Source organism: Sorex araneus, chromosome 7 (assembly GCF_027595985.1).
Source record: "Sorex araneus isolate mSorAra2 chromosome 7, mSorAra2.pri, whole genome shotgun sequence".
NCBI lineage: Eukaryota > Metazoa > Chordata > Mammalia > Eulipotyphla > Soricidae > Sorex > Sorex araneus.
In genome coordinates, this window is record NC_073308.1 from 35,791,489 (window position 1) to 35,810,527 (window position 19,039).

General features: G+C 59.8%; 1 protein-coding gene across 3 annotated transcripts in view; it reads right to left on the reverse strand.

The window, feature by feature from the left end:
• Positions 1-64: 64 nt before the first annotated feature.
• Positions 65-19,039, reverse strand: part of SYT2 (synaptotagmin 2) — a 108,275-nt gene continuing 89,300 nt past the window's right edge. For all 3 annotated transcript variants that reach the window (XM_055144265.1, XM_055144264.1, XM_055144263.1), the window contains exons 2-9: positions 16,474-16,683; positions 14,962-15,128; positions 11,915-12,034; positions 11,575-11,742; positions 11,164-11,331; positions 9,846-9,963; positions 8,322-8,455; positions 65-5,763 (exon numbers count right to left, since the gene is read on the reverse strand). In XM_055144265.1, coding sequence (XP_055000240.1) covers positions 5,557-5,763; positions 8,322-8,455; positions 9,846-9,963; positions 11,164-11,331; positions 11,575-11,742; positions 11,915-12,034; positions 14,962-15,128; positions 16,474-16,666 — 1,275 coding nt within the window. In that variant the 5' untranslated portion in view covers positions 16,667-16,683 and the 3' untranslated portion in view covers positions 65-5,556. The remainder of the gene's footprint in view (positions 5,764-8,321; positions 8,456-9,845; positions 9,964-11,163; positions 11,332-11,574; positions 11,743-11,914; positions 12,035-14,961; positions 15,129-16,473; positions 16,684-19,039) is intronic.

Genomic DNA, 19,039 nt, shown 5'->3' on the forward strand with positions numbered 1-19,039 from the left:
AGCCACCCTGCCCAGCACCCTCCCCCGGGGCCCCCGCAAGAACCGAGACACCCCCCACCCCCAGTTTTCTTTCAGCTCAGTTTCTTTAATAAGGAGACGCAGCTCATTACAAAATAACAATTCGACAAGAGATCAGACGAGAACAACAGAGTCCACAGGAGGGGGTGGAGAGCGTTGCCAAGCGGTGCGGTGGGGCGGGGGCGGGGCGGGTTATACACGGTCCTTCCTGTGAAGACAGAGCGGGGCTCCGAGGGAGGCGCAGTGCGTTCCGGGGTCTGCCCGCGATCGGCTTTGGGAGGGTCAGACCCAGGGTTTCGGGAAGCGGCAAATCAAGCCCTTGGATAGGGGGCAGAAGCCGGCTGCTTGGCAGAGGGTCCAGGGAGGGCGGAGGCAGCGGGTGGAGACTCCAGTCCGGCCCACGCTCGGCGCTCACAGACCCACCTTGGCCCCTCCGGCCTCGGTTTCTGTCTCTGCTGCGGGTGTGCTGAGGGCAAGCCAAGGAGGGGCATGTCGTCCCCCTGCACTAAACTAGACCCTGGCACCGCGCACCCCACAGTGGAACCAGAGGGCAGCCCCCAGCCTTGCCGGCAGGACCCCACTCCGCAGGGGCCTGAGCCCCTCACGGAGCTGTGGGCGGGGCTGGGGGCTTTCGGGCCCCAGGTCTCTCTGCACCAACCAGGCCTTAGGGCCTTGAGAGCCCCCAGACCCCTCTCCCCCGTCTCACCCGGCTGGCGCTGAGGGTCCCGGGACTGTGGCCCGACAGCGCCTGCCTCCCTGGGTTGGGCCCGGCACCTCCCGCCGCCCTGCTCGGGTGCGGCTGCAGGCGGGAGGGAGTGGGAGCCCCAAGACCTCACAGTGGGGGACGGTTCTGTGGGCCAGTGGGAACCTGGGGAGACTGAGTCGCTGACCAGCTGCTCCTGAGAACCCCAGGCGCCTCCACAGCGCCCCCGGGAGAGGGGTCCAGAGTGACGGGCACACGGGGGAGACAGGGAGGGAGCCACCCCGACCCCCGTGGGAGCCACCCAATCATCTGGCCTCCTCCATCCTCATGACACGGGGGATGAGGGAGCAGGAGGGAGACCAGTGAGCCCTTGACAAGGGTTCGTGGGGAGCCAGTCAGAGGGACATGGGGGGCTCCTGGGAGGAGCCATCTCCAGCAGGAGGCCCCCTTATGGCTTTAGTTAATTCAAACAATGGGAGGAAGGAGCGCGCACAAACGCACACACACATGCACACATATGCACACGTGTGCATTCACATGTACACACATGCATGCACACATGAACACATATACACACTTTTGTGTTCACGTGTGCATGCACACATACATACATGCACACATATATGTGCATGCACATACATGTGCACGTGCGCACACGTGCACACTGTACATCCATACATGTGTGCACGCATGTGCATTCACACATGCATGCACACACATGTTCACATGTGTTCGCGCATTGCACACACGCATACACACATGTGCACACACATGTGCACACAGGGACCACAGAAGCTCCCGGGCACCGGTGGACACGGCCTGGGGTTGACTCTGCAGGCGGATGCATAGCAGGCAGCAGGGATGGGCCAGCAGACACCAGCGTCCTGGGTCCTCCAGCCTCTCCCCTGGCCAGGCTGGGCCAGAGCAGGACGCTGCCAGCTTCAGTCCCACAGAGGGGCACCCGGGGTGGGGGCGGGGGCAAGACAGGGGTGGGGAGACAAAGACTTTACTGACATACATCAAACGAGCAGCCTCAACGAGTCGTGTGAGATGGGGTTGGGCTGGCGTGGCCATGCGGCTATTGACGGGAAGTTCAAGGCATGCATCTCGCGTCAGAGGCCGGAGACGTGACCTTCGTAGAGCTAAACGCACATGGAGGGGGCAATGGGCTCAAATGGCTTCAGAAGGTTCTTGTTGCTTAAAAAATAAAGTAGATTTGTGTGTCTTCAAGTTGCAGCGTCCCCTTCTCAGTATTGCAGCTCGAAAACAGAGAAAATCCCCATGGCCAGTCCCTGGCCTCTCGGCACTGGGGGGTGGGGGGAGGAGTAAGTGGTCAGAAGGGGGTTGCCAGCCCAAACTCAAGTGCCCAGTTAAACCCGGACCTCAGGTCCACAGCAAATCTCTCAGTTTAGTGTGTCACGTATTTCGGTTGTCGATCTGGAATTCAGATTAAACTGGGCAGCCTGCTTTTATCTGCCCGGTGTGATGACCAGGTCATGGGGGTTCTGAGCCACCAAGATCAATCCTTGGGCCACTTCACTGTCTGCCAGCCCCCTGCCACCCGGCTGAGGGCACAGACTGGGGGACAGGGGCCATGCCAGACCCCACTGCTTTCTACCAGCTTGCTCCTAGTGAAACCGGGGTGGCCAGAATTGGACCTTAGCAGAACATGGACACACTCACGCCTGAGCTAGGGCAACTTCTCGACCATTCTGCAGCCCCAGGGCCGCCTGCATCCCCAAGGAGGAATCCCCGCTCTCTCCGGGGGCCCCTGGCCAGCAAAACCATCCTGGAGCGAACACAGGAACACAAGGCAGGGACTGATGGGGAGGAAGGGACCCCTCCCTGCTGACCCCCGCCAGGCCTGCCTGTGCTGAGGAACCCCAAGTCCCCTGTCCTCTTACTGCCTCCGGAAGTCGCTTCCAAAGCTGCCCCGTCTGCCAGTCGCCCCTGTGAGCAGGTCTAGCCAGACGAGGATTCGGGGAGGAAAGAGAACACTCGATTCTGGGGGCCTCCAGCCCCATTCGTGGGTGGGTCTGGGCCTGTCCTCTAAGGAGTCACGTCTCTACGACGTTCCCCCTGGGGAAGACTCTGGGGTGAGTGCTTGCTCTCGACACACCCCAGGACCCTGCTGCCAAGATGCGCAGACACCCCGCCTCAGGCCTCCTGCCTCCCAGCAGCAAGGGTCTGGGGTAACCCTCGGGGTAGAAAATTCACAAGCTCGAGTCCATTTCCCTTTCTCCTGCCGGGGCCCCAGGCAGTGCCTCTGGGCCTCTGGGCATCCCAGGCCAGCCGGACCCCGGAGGGGAAACTGCTCCCCAGCTTAGCTCTTCCCAGGCTGTCTCAGCAACCTGCACACACCCACCCCCGCCTCAAGGCTGCCCTCTGGAGGTGGGCCCAGGGTAAGACGCCCGCCCTGTCTGGGCACTGGGGCACTCCAGCAGTAAGGATGCCCACCCGCCCTTCCGTCCACCACGGAGGGGGCTTGTGGACTCTGGGAGGGCTGGCTGCAGGGCACGGGCTGAGAAGAGCCCCCGCAGAGGGTGGGCTGGGAGCAGGCCAGAGAATGAAAGGGCGCGGGATGAGCGTGAGGGAGACCTTCGGGAAGGCAGGTCTGGGGGCTGCTGTGAGGGGAATATGGGAAGACCCTGAGAAAGCACCAAAAGCCCACAGCTCTGCAGGCGGGAAAGAGCCAGAGACTCCTGCTGGCCACACCAGCACCTCCGCCACTGCAGACAGCCCCGTTCTGAAGGAGCCCACTGTCCCCAGCTCCCCCGCAGCCCAGCTCTGGTCTCAGAGACCCGAGCTCCATCCAAGTGGCTGTCAGAGCTCTGCGTTCCCTTCAGGCTGTGGCACAGGCGGGCACACAAAGGCAGACACACGTGCATGTGCACATGGGCATGCAGACACACGTGTGCACGCGTCCAGTACAAAACGCGTACTTTCCGGGCACCCTGGGCGGAGAGATGGCAGCTCTGAGCCCCCAGCCTCCGTGTGCCCTGCCCTGCCCCTACGGAGCCAGAAGGCCCTTCTTCCCCATCAAGAACACAGAGGACACTGCAGCATCTACATCACCGGCTCTTCAAAGGCCAAGTGTCCCCAGTGCTGTCCATCCGCCTCAGGTGCTCACAGCACACTGAGGCGGCCCAATGGGGCCAGACAGGATGTTCTACCATTTTTTTTTCTGCGGGGGGGGGGGGAAGAGAAAGAAAGAAGGGAGGAGACAGAGACAGAGACAAAGAGACAGAGAGAGAAAGACAGGGGGGAGGGAGAGAGAGGGAGAGGGAGGAGAGAGAGGGTGCCCCAGGCTCTTGGGGAAGCTGTGAGTTTTCTATGGTGACAGGTGGGCGGGGCCTGAGGGCCCGTGCATGAGAGAGGGGACAGGTGGGCCGCAGTGCCGGGCCTCCCGCTCAGGCTGAGGCTTGGAAGAGGACTCAGTGCAAACTTGACTGACATATATATGGCTTTTTACCAATGCTGGCGACGAAAGGTGACAGGGAATGGGACACAACAGAACACGGGGCGGGATTCCTTTCCCAGCAACCTGGAACGGAGGCCCTGCTCTGCGGGGGTCAGAGAAGCTGCTGATGAAGGGTGGGACGGGGCCTCCCCTCGGGGCTCCCTGGGCCGAGCTGCCCACCGGCCCGCCACAGTGGAGAGCAGTCGAGAGGGAGCTGGGGGAGCCCAGGGAGACCCGCACAGTCCGTGCCTCGTGTCCACGGTCCTCCCCTCCTGCCACTCCCTTCCCTTCTTACCTGGACCTCAGGGGGACTAAGTACACTCAAACCTTCCTTTCAAAGTTCTCTGGCTCTGTCTACACATTAATGTGGATTCCGCTAGCGCTGCTTGGCTTAAACGAAGAAGAGAAAAAACAGAAGCGAAGGCAGGCTGAGGAGCAAATGCAAATGAACCAGGGGGCAGATACTGTCGGGAAAGGGAGGAAGCGTCTGTTTCCCACGGGGAGGGGGCGGAGACCCAGGAGTCTCGGTTTGGTCTTCCTGGGGAAAGGGGTTTGTGTTTCTTGGGAATCTGATATTAACCGTCAAGGGCGGGAGGTCCCGGGACTGCTGGTTCGAGTTCGAGTCTGACCCATCGAGCGGAGAGTTCATTGTCACGAATGTCGAGCAAACCATGACTGGCAGGAGGAAGTTTGTGATGGGGGCAGGGGTTTGGTCCTAGTTCTGGGCAGATCCAGACTTCACAGCTTGTCTCTCCGAAACGGCCACCCACGCGGAGGGCGCTTCCAGAGTACGACCCGGCTCGGAACCCTCTCCCCCAGCGGGCAGAGGCGCTCCCACGGAGAGGGTCAGCTCGGCTCCGTTCCAGGGTCCCCACACAGAGCCTCCACACAGGGTCACTCACTGTCCACGGCTCTTTCCAGGGACCCAGAGCTGCTGGCGTGCATGCACGCCCGTTACGCACGCACGCACGCACACCTGTCCACGCATCTGCACGCACACGCACGCCGGGTCGCCTTCCACCTCGGGGAAACAGGAGGTGCCACCGTGGTGTGGGTCCAGAACACTCAGAGAGCAGGAACTGCGGCCGCTGTCTGCCGCCAGAGAGCTTCACTCAGGGGGTGGGGGCTTAAGTGAAGCGTCAGGGAGAGAGGGGAGAGTGGCATGCAGCAGGGAAGAGCCAGGCTTCTCTGGAACCTCGGGGGACTCTCCGACAGGGCCTTCGGAAGGAAGTGGGTCTTTCCAGAGGGAAGAGGGGAGGAAGAAACCGAGGACACCGCCACGAACGGATGGGAGAAGGAAGACCTGGAGGTTGCGGAACTGAGGTATCGGTCGCTCTGCATCTGCCAGTGTCCGAGGCGTCCCGGCCACTCCCGCCTACTTGTTCTTGCCCAGCAGCGCATCCACCTCCTCCTCGGGCTTGAGGGAGTGCCACTGTGCGATGGGCCTCCGGGGGTTGGCCAGCATGTCGGACCAGTGCCGCAGCTCCGTGCCCGTGGCGTTGCTGCCCACGAAGATCTTGCCGATGGCTTCGTTCTTGCCCAGCTTGTCGTAGTCCAGCACAGTGACCACGACCTGGACTTTCTGCAGCGGGAAGAAGGGAGGGAGTTGGCGCCAGAGGGTGGGGGACACCAGGGGCCAGATATCACCCCCTCCACCCGCCTCTGCTCCAAGCAAGGGGTCGAGGAAGGCCCCCCCCCCGACGTCTTATCTATGACGCCAACAAGATTCAGCTTTGACAACACGACGGTGGAATAAAGAATGCCCAAGGACAGTGCAAACAAGGGAGCTGGAATTCAGTAGGAAACAGCAGCTGCCGGGCATAGGGGGGGAGAGGGCAGGGAGGGGGCAATGTCCATGGTGGCGGGTCGTGCTCGGCCGGGGGGCAGAGGGGCGGGAGCGTTATGGATGAAACCCTATCAGCAAGGGTGCTGCAATAGTGCAAAAACTTATTTATGGCAAAAAAGCACCTCTGAAACCCCAGGCTTTCTCGGAGTGGGGGTGGGCGACCTCCCCCCACCTCCCTGTACTTCCAGAAGCCTCTGCAGCCACGTCCCATCCATGCCCCACACCGTCACCGCCGCCACGTAAGCTCATCTACCGGCCCTCTCCAGAGACTCATAAATAAATCTCAGGAGAGATCAACTAGCTGCAAATATTTCTCAGACAGCCCTTCCCAGCTGAGACCTCAGGGGTAATATCAAAGGCAGGGCGGGCCAGCTCCCACCCAAACAGAACCTCAGCAGCTGCTCCCACACCCCAAGCCTGCCGCCGTGCCTCCATCAGACTGCCCAGTCAAATATTCTGGATCTTCTGGAGCAACGTGTCCAAACTCACGTGCAAACATTTCACAACCCAGTAGTAGCACACCGGATTAGATGGGATGTAATGTAAGAAGCCTACCAGTCAAACTAACAAAAACAGTAACACAGAAGTCTTAACTTGTAACAACAGCTTAGTGACAGCGGAGTCCTTGCCTCAGACAAGGACTTACTGTCCCCCAATTAGAGAGAACAGTTTTCCACAAATTTTCTTCTACAGAGATACTCTTTGATCATTCCATTAGCCAGTCACTGGTAACAAGTACTATAAAATAAATGGCTGCAGGGCGCTACTGGGGCAGGCTTGAGGAAGCAGTTGGGAAGTCGAGGCCAATGGTCGGGAGAAGGTGACAATGGTGGGGAGCCTGGGGTGGGGACACTGGATGCCTGGAACAAGTACATCACGAACAACTGCGTAAACCAGTGTTTAAAGGGGGGGGGAGGGATGCCTCTCGAAGAAGCAGCCTGTGGCTGGGAGGCAAACGGGGGGTGGGGGGAGTGAGCAGGAAGAGCCTGGTGAAACATTGTGTGCCTGAAACCTAATTATGAATGACTTTATAATTCCGTGGTGACTAAGTAAAGAGATAATTTTTTTTCAAAGACTCAACTTGGGTGGGGGGAGGAGCATGTCTTCAGAAACAACCTTTGTTGCTCCCAAGTGGCATTTCTGGAGACTGTGCAAAGCCCAGGGTGCAGGCAGTGAGGAGAGGAGAAAAGATGCTTCTCCCTCGGCCTGGAGCGGCAGACATGCCCTCAGAGCCCGCCGGCGCCGAGCACCGTGGGGGAACTCAGAGGAGGCCCTGCTTCAGGGGGACCCCGGGGTGGAGGGGATGTGTCAGCGGGGAGGTGACGGATGCCGATTTCCCCAGAGAGAGACAAGAGCATGGCAGGAGGAGGACAGTGGTTTGTGTCTGGGAAACCCAAGCTGGGGCCACGGACGCAGAGGTGAGAAGCAGTGCGTCAGCAAGCAGGGGTCAGGAGCTTGCGCCCTCCCCTCCAGAGGGGCCTCCTGAAGCCTTGAGGGCAAAACAGTGACCCCCACCACTGGCTTGAAGGGGACAAAGGGAATGATGGGGGCTGGAGGGGAGGGCGGTGGATGCCTGAGCCTGAGCCCACAAGGCACGGGGGACTGAGGTGGGTCAGAGCAGCGTTCAGGGGACACAAACACACGGACACATGTCACCGTGTGACAGCTGGAGGGGCGGAGGGGACACTGGGTGCCCGGCCCCCCAGGGCGTCTGCCCTGCGGCACGAGTGCGGGGGGAGAGTGGGGTGAGGGCTGGGGTTCCTCGCGCACGGAGCAGAGGGTGCTGAGGGAGGGCGAAGGCCCGGCCGGGCCCAGGGCTCAGGCTTCTACCTCAGCGGAGCTCACGGGGCGGGGGCAGCCCTCTGTGGCTGGGGGGGGAGGGAGGGGCTCTCCAGAGGCCAGAGCAGCGCCACCAGGAGGGAGACGCGCTCTGAGCACAGCCACCAGACTGTGGGAGGGACCCTCAGGACTGCCCCCAGGACCTGACCCAGACCCGGAAACGCCCTCTCCAAGGCCTACAAAGGGGACCGTGGGGGGCCAGGAGGAAGGCGGCAGGTGAGGAGTGCAGAAGGGGCAGGGGCAGTGGGTGCCCACCTAAGGGGACCCAGAAGAGCAGGGCGCCGAGGCCAGGGGGCCTGGGAAGGACGGAGGAAACCCGAGGAGTCCTGCCTCCCCCCACCCCCAGCAGGGCAGACTGTCCTCCAATCCCACAGGGAAGGGGTCACAGGGCATCTAGAGCCGGGCTCCCGCCCCTCCCGCCACCCCACCCGTCAGAGGCCCGGGGCGGGGGGCACCTGGATCTGCTCAAAGGGGATCTCGAAGCTGAAGGACTCGTTGAAGTAGGGGTTCAGCGTCTTCTTCTTCACCGTCGTCTTCTTCTTCTTGAGCCTCTTGCCGTTCTGCATCAGGTGGATCTTCACGTAGGGGTCTGTGCGGGGACACGCCGGCCTGAGCCACTGCGCAGCTCGGACCCCCCGGGCCAGGCCGCCCAGTTCCAGGGCCCTCCTGAGCCTGAGCCAGGGCTGTCGGGAAGGGCGTGTGGGAGTGTGAGTGTGGGGTGGATGGGTATGGATATGTACAATAGTGTGGGAGTGTGCAGGAGTGTGCGGGTGGGTATGTGTATATGTGTGATAACGTGTATGCGAGTATGGGGGTGGATGTGTACCATTTGTGTGTGTGTGTGTGTGTGAGCAGGTGAATATGTATGTACATGAAATAGTGTATGTGAATGTGTGTGTGTGAGTTTGTGAGTGTGGGGGTGGATGTAAGTGGGTGATAGTGCGATAGTGTGAGTGTGTGTGAGTGTGTAGGTGGATGTATGTGCAATAGTGTGAGTGTGTGGTGTTTGTGGATGTGTACAGTTGTGTGTGAGTGTGTGGGGGTAGGTGTGTGTATATGTGCAATACTATGTGTGTGAATGTGTGTATGTATGTGCAATAGTGTGTGTAGATGTGGATGTGTGATAGTGTGTGAGTGTGGGGGGGTGGGTGTGTGTGGATGTGTACAATAGTGTGTGCGTGCGCGTATGTGCGTGTGGATATGTGTGTATATGCAATAGTGTATGTGAGTGTGTGTGTGTGCGACAGTGTGTGACTATGGGGGGTGGATGTGTGTGGATGTGTACAATAGTGTGTGCGCGTATGTGCGTGTGGATATGTGTGTTTGTGCAATAGTGTATGTGAGTGTGTGTGAGAGTGTGACTGTGCGTGCATGTATGGGTGTGTGTGTGCTGGTGGTGGTGGGATGCTTGCGGGTATCTGTCCAGGCAGGGCACAGAGAAAAACATTGGCCAGCCCCAGGTGCACTGAACCCTCCTGAGGTTGCAGAGGAGAAAGTGAAGCCCAGAGAGGGCACGCGGGCTGCCCCAGGTCACACAGAGGGACCAGCATGAGGCTGCCAGGGGAGCATGCCCGAGGCTGAGCAGAGAGTGGCAAAGGCAACGCTGCCAGAACCCACCAGAACCTACTTGAACCCACTACAAGCCTGGACCATGGGCCACCCCCTGCAGTGCCTGGCTCGCGCCCCTTCTGGCGGCTTCAGAGCTTCTGGGGGCCTGATTTGGGGGACACACGGGGAGGCCCGCCCTGGGAGTAACCCCCAGGTTCCTGAGCCAGCCTGCTGAGAAATCTCTGTTTCTGCCAGGGCTCATGGGCCGCAGGAAGGCAGGTCTGGGAGGGCGGACGCTCAGCAAGGGGGCGGGCACAGGAAGCCAGAGCCCCTCTCCCTGGCCTTGCGCCCGGCCTGCACCCCACCCTGGCCGAGGCGCGAGGGGCGACTCGCTGGTGCCACCCAGCGGCCGCGCGGAGCTCTGCACGTACCCGAGAGACCACCCACGTCCATCTTCTTCAGGTTCTTGGCCTCCAGGATGCAGACCGTGAGCTTCCCCGCCGTGGGCACGTAGCGCAGCGAGGTGCAGATGTCGCCCAGTTTCTCTGGCTGGCCAAGGGGACAGCGGGGCGGGGGGTCAGGGCGCGCGTCCCTGTGTCCTGGCGTGGCCGATGCCCGCCTTAGAGTGCCCAGCAGCGCTGGCTTGAGGCCCTCGCCCCCCACCCCCACCCGCCATGTCCTGGGGGCGCGTCTGCCGCGGCTCGGAAAGCACCTAGGAGTGAGAGCGGCGGGAGAGGTAGGTGACGTGGGGGCAGGCCTCAGGCGCCTGGCAAAGCCTCTGCGAGGTGAGAATGGGGGTGTGGTGCCAGCCCAGGGGCATTTCCAAAGGTGGGGCACTGCCCCCTCACCCCACACTGCCACCCCCTACCTGCAGGGACGGGTGGTTTTCAAAGCACTTTGTACCCCCCCTTTTTTTTAATTTTTGGGTCACACCAGCGATGCACAGGGGTTACTCCTGGCTCTGCACTCAGGAATCACCCCTGGCGGTGCTCAGGGGACCATATGGGATGCTGGGATTTGAACCCGGGTCGGCTGCGTGCAAGGCAAATGCCCTACCTGCTGTGCTATCACTCCAGCCCCTGTACCCCCTTTTTTTTTCCTTTTTTTGCTTTTTGGGTCACACCTGGCGATGCACAGGTGTTACTCCTGGCTCTGCACTCAGGAATTACCCCTGGCAGTGCTCAGGGGGCCCTATGGGATGCTGAGAATCGAACCCGGGTCACCATGTGCAAGGCAAACGCCCTACCCGCCGGGCTATCACTCCAGCTCCCTGTACCTCTTTTCTTAGGCGGCTGTCACTGTGCGCCCTTTCTGCAGACAGGGCCAGGGGGAGTGACCCTTGACTTAGCATGGCTGGGGGCAGGGGAGACCCCAGGGTCTGAGTCCTGTACGCCTATCCCAGCCCCAGGGGAGCTAGCCGGAGCCCCATGGGGAGGAGGAATGTCCTAGGGTGAATGGCAGAGGCTGGGGCAGGGTTGGACACACAAAGAGGCCCTGGCCAGGCTGAGTGGCCAGCACGAAGCTGTGCTGTGCATATAGCAGGTGCTCAATAAACAGCACAGGGAGAATAAGGCTCAGGCTGACTTCTTTAGAACAAACATGGGTTTTTCTGGGGTACAGTGAGCCAGTGAGAGGGGTGCATGGGCCCAGGGGACATCAGAATACGGGGAGCGCCTACCTGGTGAAGAAGAGCGGGACGTGTGGGGCGGGGCCTAACCTGGCCCAAGCCCTGCGCTGCCCTGCACTCACCTCCTCCTTCTCGCCGCCCTGCAGGTCCCTCCACTCCTCGATGGGCTGGCCCAGGTCCACCGTGTTCATGGGCACCTTCACCTCCCCGATGATGTCGTGCTTGGAGAAGCGGTCGAAGTCATAGATGGCCATCACCAGGGTCTTGCCCCCCAGCTCCTGGTAGGGCACCTGCGGACACGGACACAGCCGGTGAGGAGGGGGCGCAGGGCTGAAGAGACTGAGGCAGAAGAACTCCTCGGGGGGCCTGAGGGGTCAGAGTGCAGGGGTGGGCGGGTGGCACCAAACCCCACAGTCAGCGGCACCCCTGGTCCAGGCCAGGCTGGTTCCAGGGACCAAGGGCGCCAAGGGCCCCTGCAGAATGGGCAGAGCTGGGTGGGGCGCCCCGACCTCCTGCCCGCCCGCCCGCGTCACCTTGAAGGTGAAGGTCTCGTTGAAGGCGGGGTTCAGCGTCTTCCGGTGCACTTTCGTCTCGTATTTCTTTTTCTTGTCTGGAAGGAGGAAGACTTTGACGTAAGGGTCCGAGGTGCCTCCCATGTCCAGGGCGGGCAGCTCCGCGGCCTGCAGCACCCCCACGGTCAGCTGTGGAGAGAGCGGGGTGGGCACCTGAGTCCACGGCCAGGCCGGACGAGGACCGCGGAATCGGGCCCCTGCACCCCACGCTGCAGAGGTGGGCGCCCCTGCCCGCCCCCCATGGACAGAGCAGTGCCCAGAGGGCTCCGGGAGTTGCTCCTGGACCCCCTGGGCCCCGTACCTGGTTGGCCTGGAAGTCGTAGTCCAGAGAGAACTGCAGCTTGCCCAGGTTCTCAGGCTCCTCCTCGCCCTCGCCCTCGCCCTCGCCCTCCGTCAGGCCGGTCTCCGCATCGTCGTCATCCTGTGTGGACTGGGGGGGGGGGGGCAGCAGGGGCAGGCTGAGGGGGCAGGGCCTCAGGGCCGGATCCCGGCTCCTCTCCCCCCTCACCGGCTCTCGGCCTCTTGGGGCGCCTGTGGGACGCTGTTCCCTTTCAGCCCCCTCCCGAGACCCCCCTCCACCGCCCACTCTGGGCAAGACTTACCAGGGGCACAGCGCAGCCGTTCCCGCGAGGAGCCGGGCAGCCACCAAGGCGGGCGGAGAAGGAAGAAGGGGCCGTGAGAGGGCGTCCCGCAGCTCAGGCCAGCCCCTCCACTCAGACGCCAGCCTGGGTTCTCCCTGGGGTGTTCTTGGACACACATGTACACACAGGTACACATACGTGCCTGCAAACACTCTCAATGCACTCAGGCACATATATGGGCGCTCATGGATGCAGCCACACCTGCAAACACAGGCATGCACCCACGCAATCCATGCACACGCTCACTTTCACCCTCACACCTGCACGTGCATGCACACCCTCATACCTGCACATGCACATGCATGCACATGCATTCCCGTGTATGCACAAAGGCTCATATACGAGAATGCACATGTATATGCATATATATATGCCTGCGAATACATGCACACACAGGGGCACACATGCACACAGGCACCAACACACAAGCCTGCATGCACACACACAGACCACCCTCCTGAGACCGGGCTCTCTCTCCTTCCTCCCTCCAGACTGACTCCCAGGTGCTCTCAGAATAAGTGGGGTTTGGACCATGCACAGGGGCGTCTGGAGACTTGGAGGGAGAAGCCTGGGGACCTCGGGGACTTTTCCAAGAGGGCCGGCTCCCCTCCACACACACGGCCGAGTTAGCTGAAGGCTGTGGCAGGGGTGAGGGGAGCGCTGTCTTCTTGCTGCCTCTCCGCCCCCTCCCCAGCACACTGTCTCTGCAAACTACTGTCCCTCAGCCCCCGGCCCCCACGGGCCCCCAGAAACAGTGTCTTATGCGACAGGTTCCTCACTCAGCAGTGATCGCAAAAGCCCCTTTATGGGTCAGTATAAAATTCTTCCCAATGCCCCTGCAGGGGTGAGTCACTGCCGATTCGTGGACATGGGCTGATGAGTGGACATGAGAGCAGAGAAGCTGCCATGAAGCCTGAGGTGGCAGAAGGAGGCGCTGAAGGGGTGTGGGGCAGTTTAAGGCCGCGCTCTCCACTGGGGTGGGGTGATGGGGACGGCAGGGGTAAGGGGAGGATGTTGCAGGGCGATGGCCACTCTGGAGGGGGCAGTGCTTTTCACACTGTGCATGGACCCCTGTAACAGCACAGCAAGCCACAGTGACAAAAAAAGGGATAAGATGCCAGCTGGGCAGGGGGAGGGAAGTGGACACTGGTGAAGGGACAGCTGGGGACATTACATGCCTGAGACTCCGTCATGAACAAATCACAGTGCCTCACACCTCAACTGAATTGGAAATTAGTAAATATAGGGAAATGGAAGGAAGGAAAGAAGGAAAGAGTGAGGGAGGGTAGGAGGAAAGGAAGGAAGGAAGGAAGGAAGGAAGGAAGGAAGGAAGGAAGGAAGGAAGGAAGGAAGGAAGGAAGGAAGGAAGGAAGAAGGAAAGAAGGAAGGAAAGAAGGAAGGAAGGAAGGAAGGAAGGAAGGAAGGAAGGAAGGAAGGAAGGAAGGAAGGAAGGAAGGAAGGAAGGAAGGAGGGAGGGAGGGAGGGAAGGAGGGAAGAAAGGAAGGAAGGAAAAAAGGAAGGAAGGAAGGAAGGAAGGAAGGAAGGAAGGAAAGAAGGAAGGAAAGAAGGAAGGAAAGGATGGAGGGAGTGTGGGGTGCTGCAGGGGACGAATGGGGGACCAGCTGGGCGAGGATGATCTCCGAGACTTGACCCCAGTGGGCAAGCGGAGGCAGCCCCTCCCTGGCAGGGCCCCCTTCACTTCCCAGCAGTGACTCCTCCCTCCCTCCTCAAATGGCCAGACGCAATGTCCAGTCACTGTGTCTAAAACAAAACGTCAGGGACCACTGAGCAGGCTAACTGCCAGCCAGCCGGGAGAGCGAGGAGCCAGAGCACCCTGCCCGGCTGACTGCGGGCCTGGCGGGAACCTCCCCTGAGAGGGGCTCCTGCACTGCTCATCCTTTCCCTCAAGGTGTGGCAACCTAGGCCTGATGGCAAGAGTGAGTCTTCTCCCGGCAGAGGCTCCCGGAGCCCTTGGTTGTCACTGTCTGCCTGGTCTCTGTCCGTCTTATCTTTCCATACGGCTCTACATACTCATCCTCCCTCCGGGGGCTGTCCTCCTCCCTCCCTGTCTGGCACACAACGGGTGGGGTGGGCGGGCTGCCACGGCCCAGCGGCTCTCTAGCCAGTTCCCTGGACCCAGCGTGTCAGAATGACAAGGGAGGGAGGGAGAAAGGGAGGAAGAAAGGAAGGGAGGAAAGAAGAGAAGAAGGAAGGGAGGAAGGAAGGAAGGAAGGAAGGAAGGAAAGAAGGAAGGAAGGAAGCAAAGAAGGAAGGAAGGAAGGGAGGGAGGGAGGGAGGAAGGAAGGAAGGAAGGAAGGAAGGAAGGAAGGAAGGAAGGAAGGAAGGAAGGAAGGAAGGAAGGGAGGGAGGCAGGGAGGGAATGAGGGAGGGAGGGAGGGAAGGGAGGGAGGGAGGGAGGGAGGGAAGGAAGGAAGGAAGGAAGAAGGAAGGGAGGGAGGGAGGTGGGAAGGAGGGAGGAAGGAAGGAAGGGAGGAAGGAAGGAAGGAAGGAAGGGAGGGAGGGAGGAAGGAAGGAAGGAAGGGAGGGAGGGAGGAAGGAAGGAAGGGAGGGGAAGACAGGAGAAAGGGAAGGAAGGGAGGAGGGAAGGAGGGAGCAGGCCGGCCACATGTGACCCGCCTGCCGGAGTCCAGGCGGCCTGGGCCGGGTCTCGTCAGTGCCCGGCCCCCCCTGCCCCAGGGGGTCCTACCTGGCCGCCCTTCATGTCCTTCATGTTCATGGCGTTCTTCATGCCTTTGCCCTTCTCCTTCTTGTTCTTCTTCTTCTTGCAGCAGCACTTCTTGCAGATGCAGAAGCAGCAGGTGAGGACGAGGAGCCCGGCCACCACCGCGATGGCGATCAGCGCCCAGGGCGGCACTGCCGCAGGGGAGAAGGACGCTGTGGTCAGCAGTGCTGGCCTCGTGGCCCTCCCCCCCCACAGCAGAGAGCCCAGCCTGCGCCCAGGCGCGCCCCGAGTCCCGGGCGGGAAAGTCTCGGGGCCTGTGCTTTGGGCCTTGTTTACCGTTTTCCCTTCTCACCCACTCCCCTTCACTTGTGCTTTCTGGAGTGTTTTTCAGGGGGGTGTCCAGGCTTAGTCCTGACTCTGCACTAGGGGTCACGCCTGGTGGGGCTTGGGAGACCTTAGGGGATGGAACCTGAGTTGGCTGCATGCGAGGTGAGACCCTCCCCGCTGGCCCATCTCTCTGGCCCTCGTTCACTGCCCTTTGCGTCCTGCTCGCTAGCCACAGGCGAGACACACCTCGGTTGGGTCCTGCTGCATTTTGGCACATTTGCTCTCTGGAGAAAGGGCTCGCCCGAGAGAGGGGCGTGGGTCAGAGGAACCCCAGCTCCAGCCACACCCCCACTCTCAGTCTCGAGCCTCTGGCCCGGAGACAAGAGACAAGCCCCCGAGGACCCAGAGTCCTGTGTGTGTTTCAGGGTGGGGGGCAGGGGGTGCACCCTGGATGCTCGCCGTGGTCCTGACACCCTGCTCTCCAGAGCCAATGACAGCTCTGCCGTCTGCAGCCTTCGTGAGTTCAGGACACGGGGGCTTCTCTTTTCCACCTTCCAACGGACACGCATTTCTTTTTTTCTTTTTTTTTTTTTTGCTTTTTGGGTCACACCCAGCAACGTTCAGGGGTTACTCCTGGCTCTGCACTCAGGAATCACCCCTGGCAGTGCTCAGGGGACCATATGGAATGCTGGGAATTGAACCCGGACTGGCCGCGTGCAAGGCAAACGCCCTACCTGCTATGCTATTGCTCCAGCCCCCGGACACTCATTTCTGAGTGTCAGTGGACACACTGAATAGTGATTTTTATTTATTTATTTATTTATTTATTTATTTATTGCTTTTTGGGTCACACCCGGTGATGCTCAGGGGTTACTCCTGGCTCATACACTCAGGAATTACTCCTGGTGTTGCTTGGGAGACCCTATGGGATGCTGGGAATCGAACCTGGGTTGGCCGCATGCAAGGCAAAACGCCCTCCCCGCCGTATTATTACTCCAGCCCCTGAACAGTGATTTCTACAGCATCATTTTCCATCTTCTTTTGGTTCCATCCTTCTGCAGTTCTCCAAATGATAAGCAATGTTTTTGTCCCGGAGATTGGGGCACACAGGTCCCCTGGCCCCCCGCATCACTGTCAACCTGCCTCCCCCTTCCTGCTGTGGAGTCCGGCCCGGAGCTGGCCCCCAGGACCCTGCCCACCTCTACTCACAGGGGATCTTGTTTATCTCGTTGAAGAATTTGTCCTTCAGCTTGGCGAACATGTCCTCCTTGCTCTCCCCCGCGCCCCCGCTCTCCGTGGAGTTGTCTGCGGGCCCGATGGGCATGGCGGCGGTGGTGGTGGTGGCGGCAGTGCCGGCAGGAGCCACAACGGGCTCCTGGTTCCTCTTGAAGATGTTCCTCATGGTGGCAGAGGACACGGCTGCGGATGGGGAGGGAAGGGAAAGTTCTGTCCGAAGGATCCAAAACTCTTTCAAGAAACCCAAGACTAGGGCGGGAGTGATCACAGCAGGCAGGATGCCGGGCTTGCACGCGGCCAACCCGGGTTCAATCTTCCCGTATGCTCCCCCAAGCCACGCCAAGAGTGACCCCTGAGCATAGACCCAGGAGTAAGCCCTGAACACTGTCAGGTGTGGCCCCCACCACAAAAACCCACGATTGTAAGGAGTGGGGTTGTGGCTGGGTGAAAAGCACTCCCCTCGCATGCCTGAGGCCCGGGGTTGGATCCCAAACACCACAGACAATAAATAAATGAACACTATGAATAATAACCCCTTATAAATCAAAGTCATTTCCCATTATGTTAACAACTGAGGCAACATCTATGACAACACAAAAACATGGTTCAAAAAGACACAAGGCATGGGTCTCGAGCGATAGCACAGCGGTTGGGTGTTCGCCTTTCACGCGGCCGACCCCAGTTCGATTCTTCCGCCCCTCTCGGAGAGCCTGGCAAGCTACCGAGAGTACCGAGCCCGCACGGGAGAGCCTGGCAAGCTACCCGTGCATATTGGATATGCCAAAAACAGTAACAATAAGTCTCTCAGTGAGAGACGTTACTGGTGCCCGCTCGAACAAATCGATGAGCAACGGGATGACAGTGATATGACAGTGACAGTGATGTTAATCACAGAACACATGAGATATCTGAAAGAAATCACAGTAACCAAGGATGAAAAAATCCGAAGAAATGCAAGAACAGAACAAAAATAATAAATAATTTTAAAAAAAAGACACAGGCATGGGGGCTGGATCAATAGCACAGCGGGTACGGTGTTTGCCTTGCACATCGCTGACCCAGGTTCGATTCCCAGTATCCCATTAGGGTCCCCTGAGCATCGCCAGGGGTAACTCCTGAGTGCAGAGCCAGGAGTAACCCCTGTGCATCACTGGGTGTGACCCCCCACAAAAAAAAAGACACAGACACACCTAGGTTCACTGCAGCAATATTTACAGTGAGCAAGATCTGCAAACAACCCAAATGGCCAATGACAGACGGGTGGATAAAGAAGCTGAGGTGTACATGCATGATTAAATACTATTCAGCTACAGAAAGAGAGGAACTCTTGACTTTTATGACTGTGTGGTAGAACCAGAGGGTGTTATGTTAATCCAAATAAGGGAGTGGGGGACAAATACCCGATGATCTCACTCGGGTGGGACTACAGAGAAACCAGGCAAGGGAGTGGTGGTAACCGATGAAAACAGGCCCTTGAGCTTTGGCACCAGGGCTGAAGCAGCTGAGAGGGAGAGCCAGGGAGGGGGAGGAAGGGGTGACCTGAGAACAGTGCTGGAGGGGCTCTGGCACTCGGGTGGTGGTGGGGGTGCATCCATCGTATCCCCCCAACTGCTAACATTGGGCTGGCGTAAGAGCACAGCAGGTCGGGCGTTTGCCTTGCGTGCTGCCGAACTGGGTTCAAACTCCCAAGACCCATAGGTCCCCCGAACACCACCAGGAGCAATTTCTGAGGGCAGAGCCAGGAGTAACCCCTGAGCATCACCAGGTGCGGCCCCAAAACAAAACAAACAAACAACACCCCACTAACATTAACCCTGCTGTCACCATGCTACCCAAAATAATAATAATATCCAGTGGGCTGGAGAGATAAAATAGCAGAAAGGGCACCTGCTCTGCACCGTGGCCAACCCAGACTGAATCCCTGGTCCCCTGCATGGTCCCCTGGGCCCTGCCAGGAGTGATCCCTGAGTGCAGGGCTAGGAGTAAGCCACACCTGAGCACTGCCAGGTGCGGCCCCAAACAAAGCAATAAAAATACACGTGTTTAACTGGGATAGAACATAGTCACCAAGACGTTAGCACATGTTGGGCAGGTGCTATGCTGAGCCCCTTATCCAAGTCACCCTATTACTTCCTTTCACAGCTGCAGGGATGGAGGCGCAGATTCATGTGCCCTTTCTCCAAGGCCACGGGAGAGGAAGAAAGTAAGAGGGTGAATGGCGCCCGACTCCGTGGCCAGAAGCAGAATCGCTTGGTGCATCTCCTTTAACTCCAACCCTGCAGCCACTCAAGGAACAGCCGACGCTGCCATCTTCCCAGACTGACCTAAACCGTCTCCTCTCAGCCCTGCCCAGACTCTCCCCTTCTCTCCTCAGCCCTGCCTAGACTCTCCCTGTCTCTTCTCAGCCCTGCCCAGATGCTCCCCTCCCTTCAGTCCTGCGCAGTCTCTCCTCTCACCCCTCAGCCCTGCCCAGACTCTCCCCATCTCCCCTCAGCCCTGCCTAGTCTCTCCCCTCACCCCTCAGCCCTGCCCAGACTCT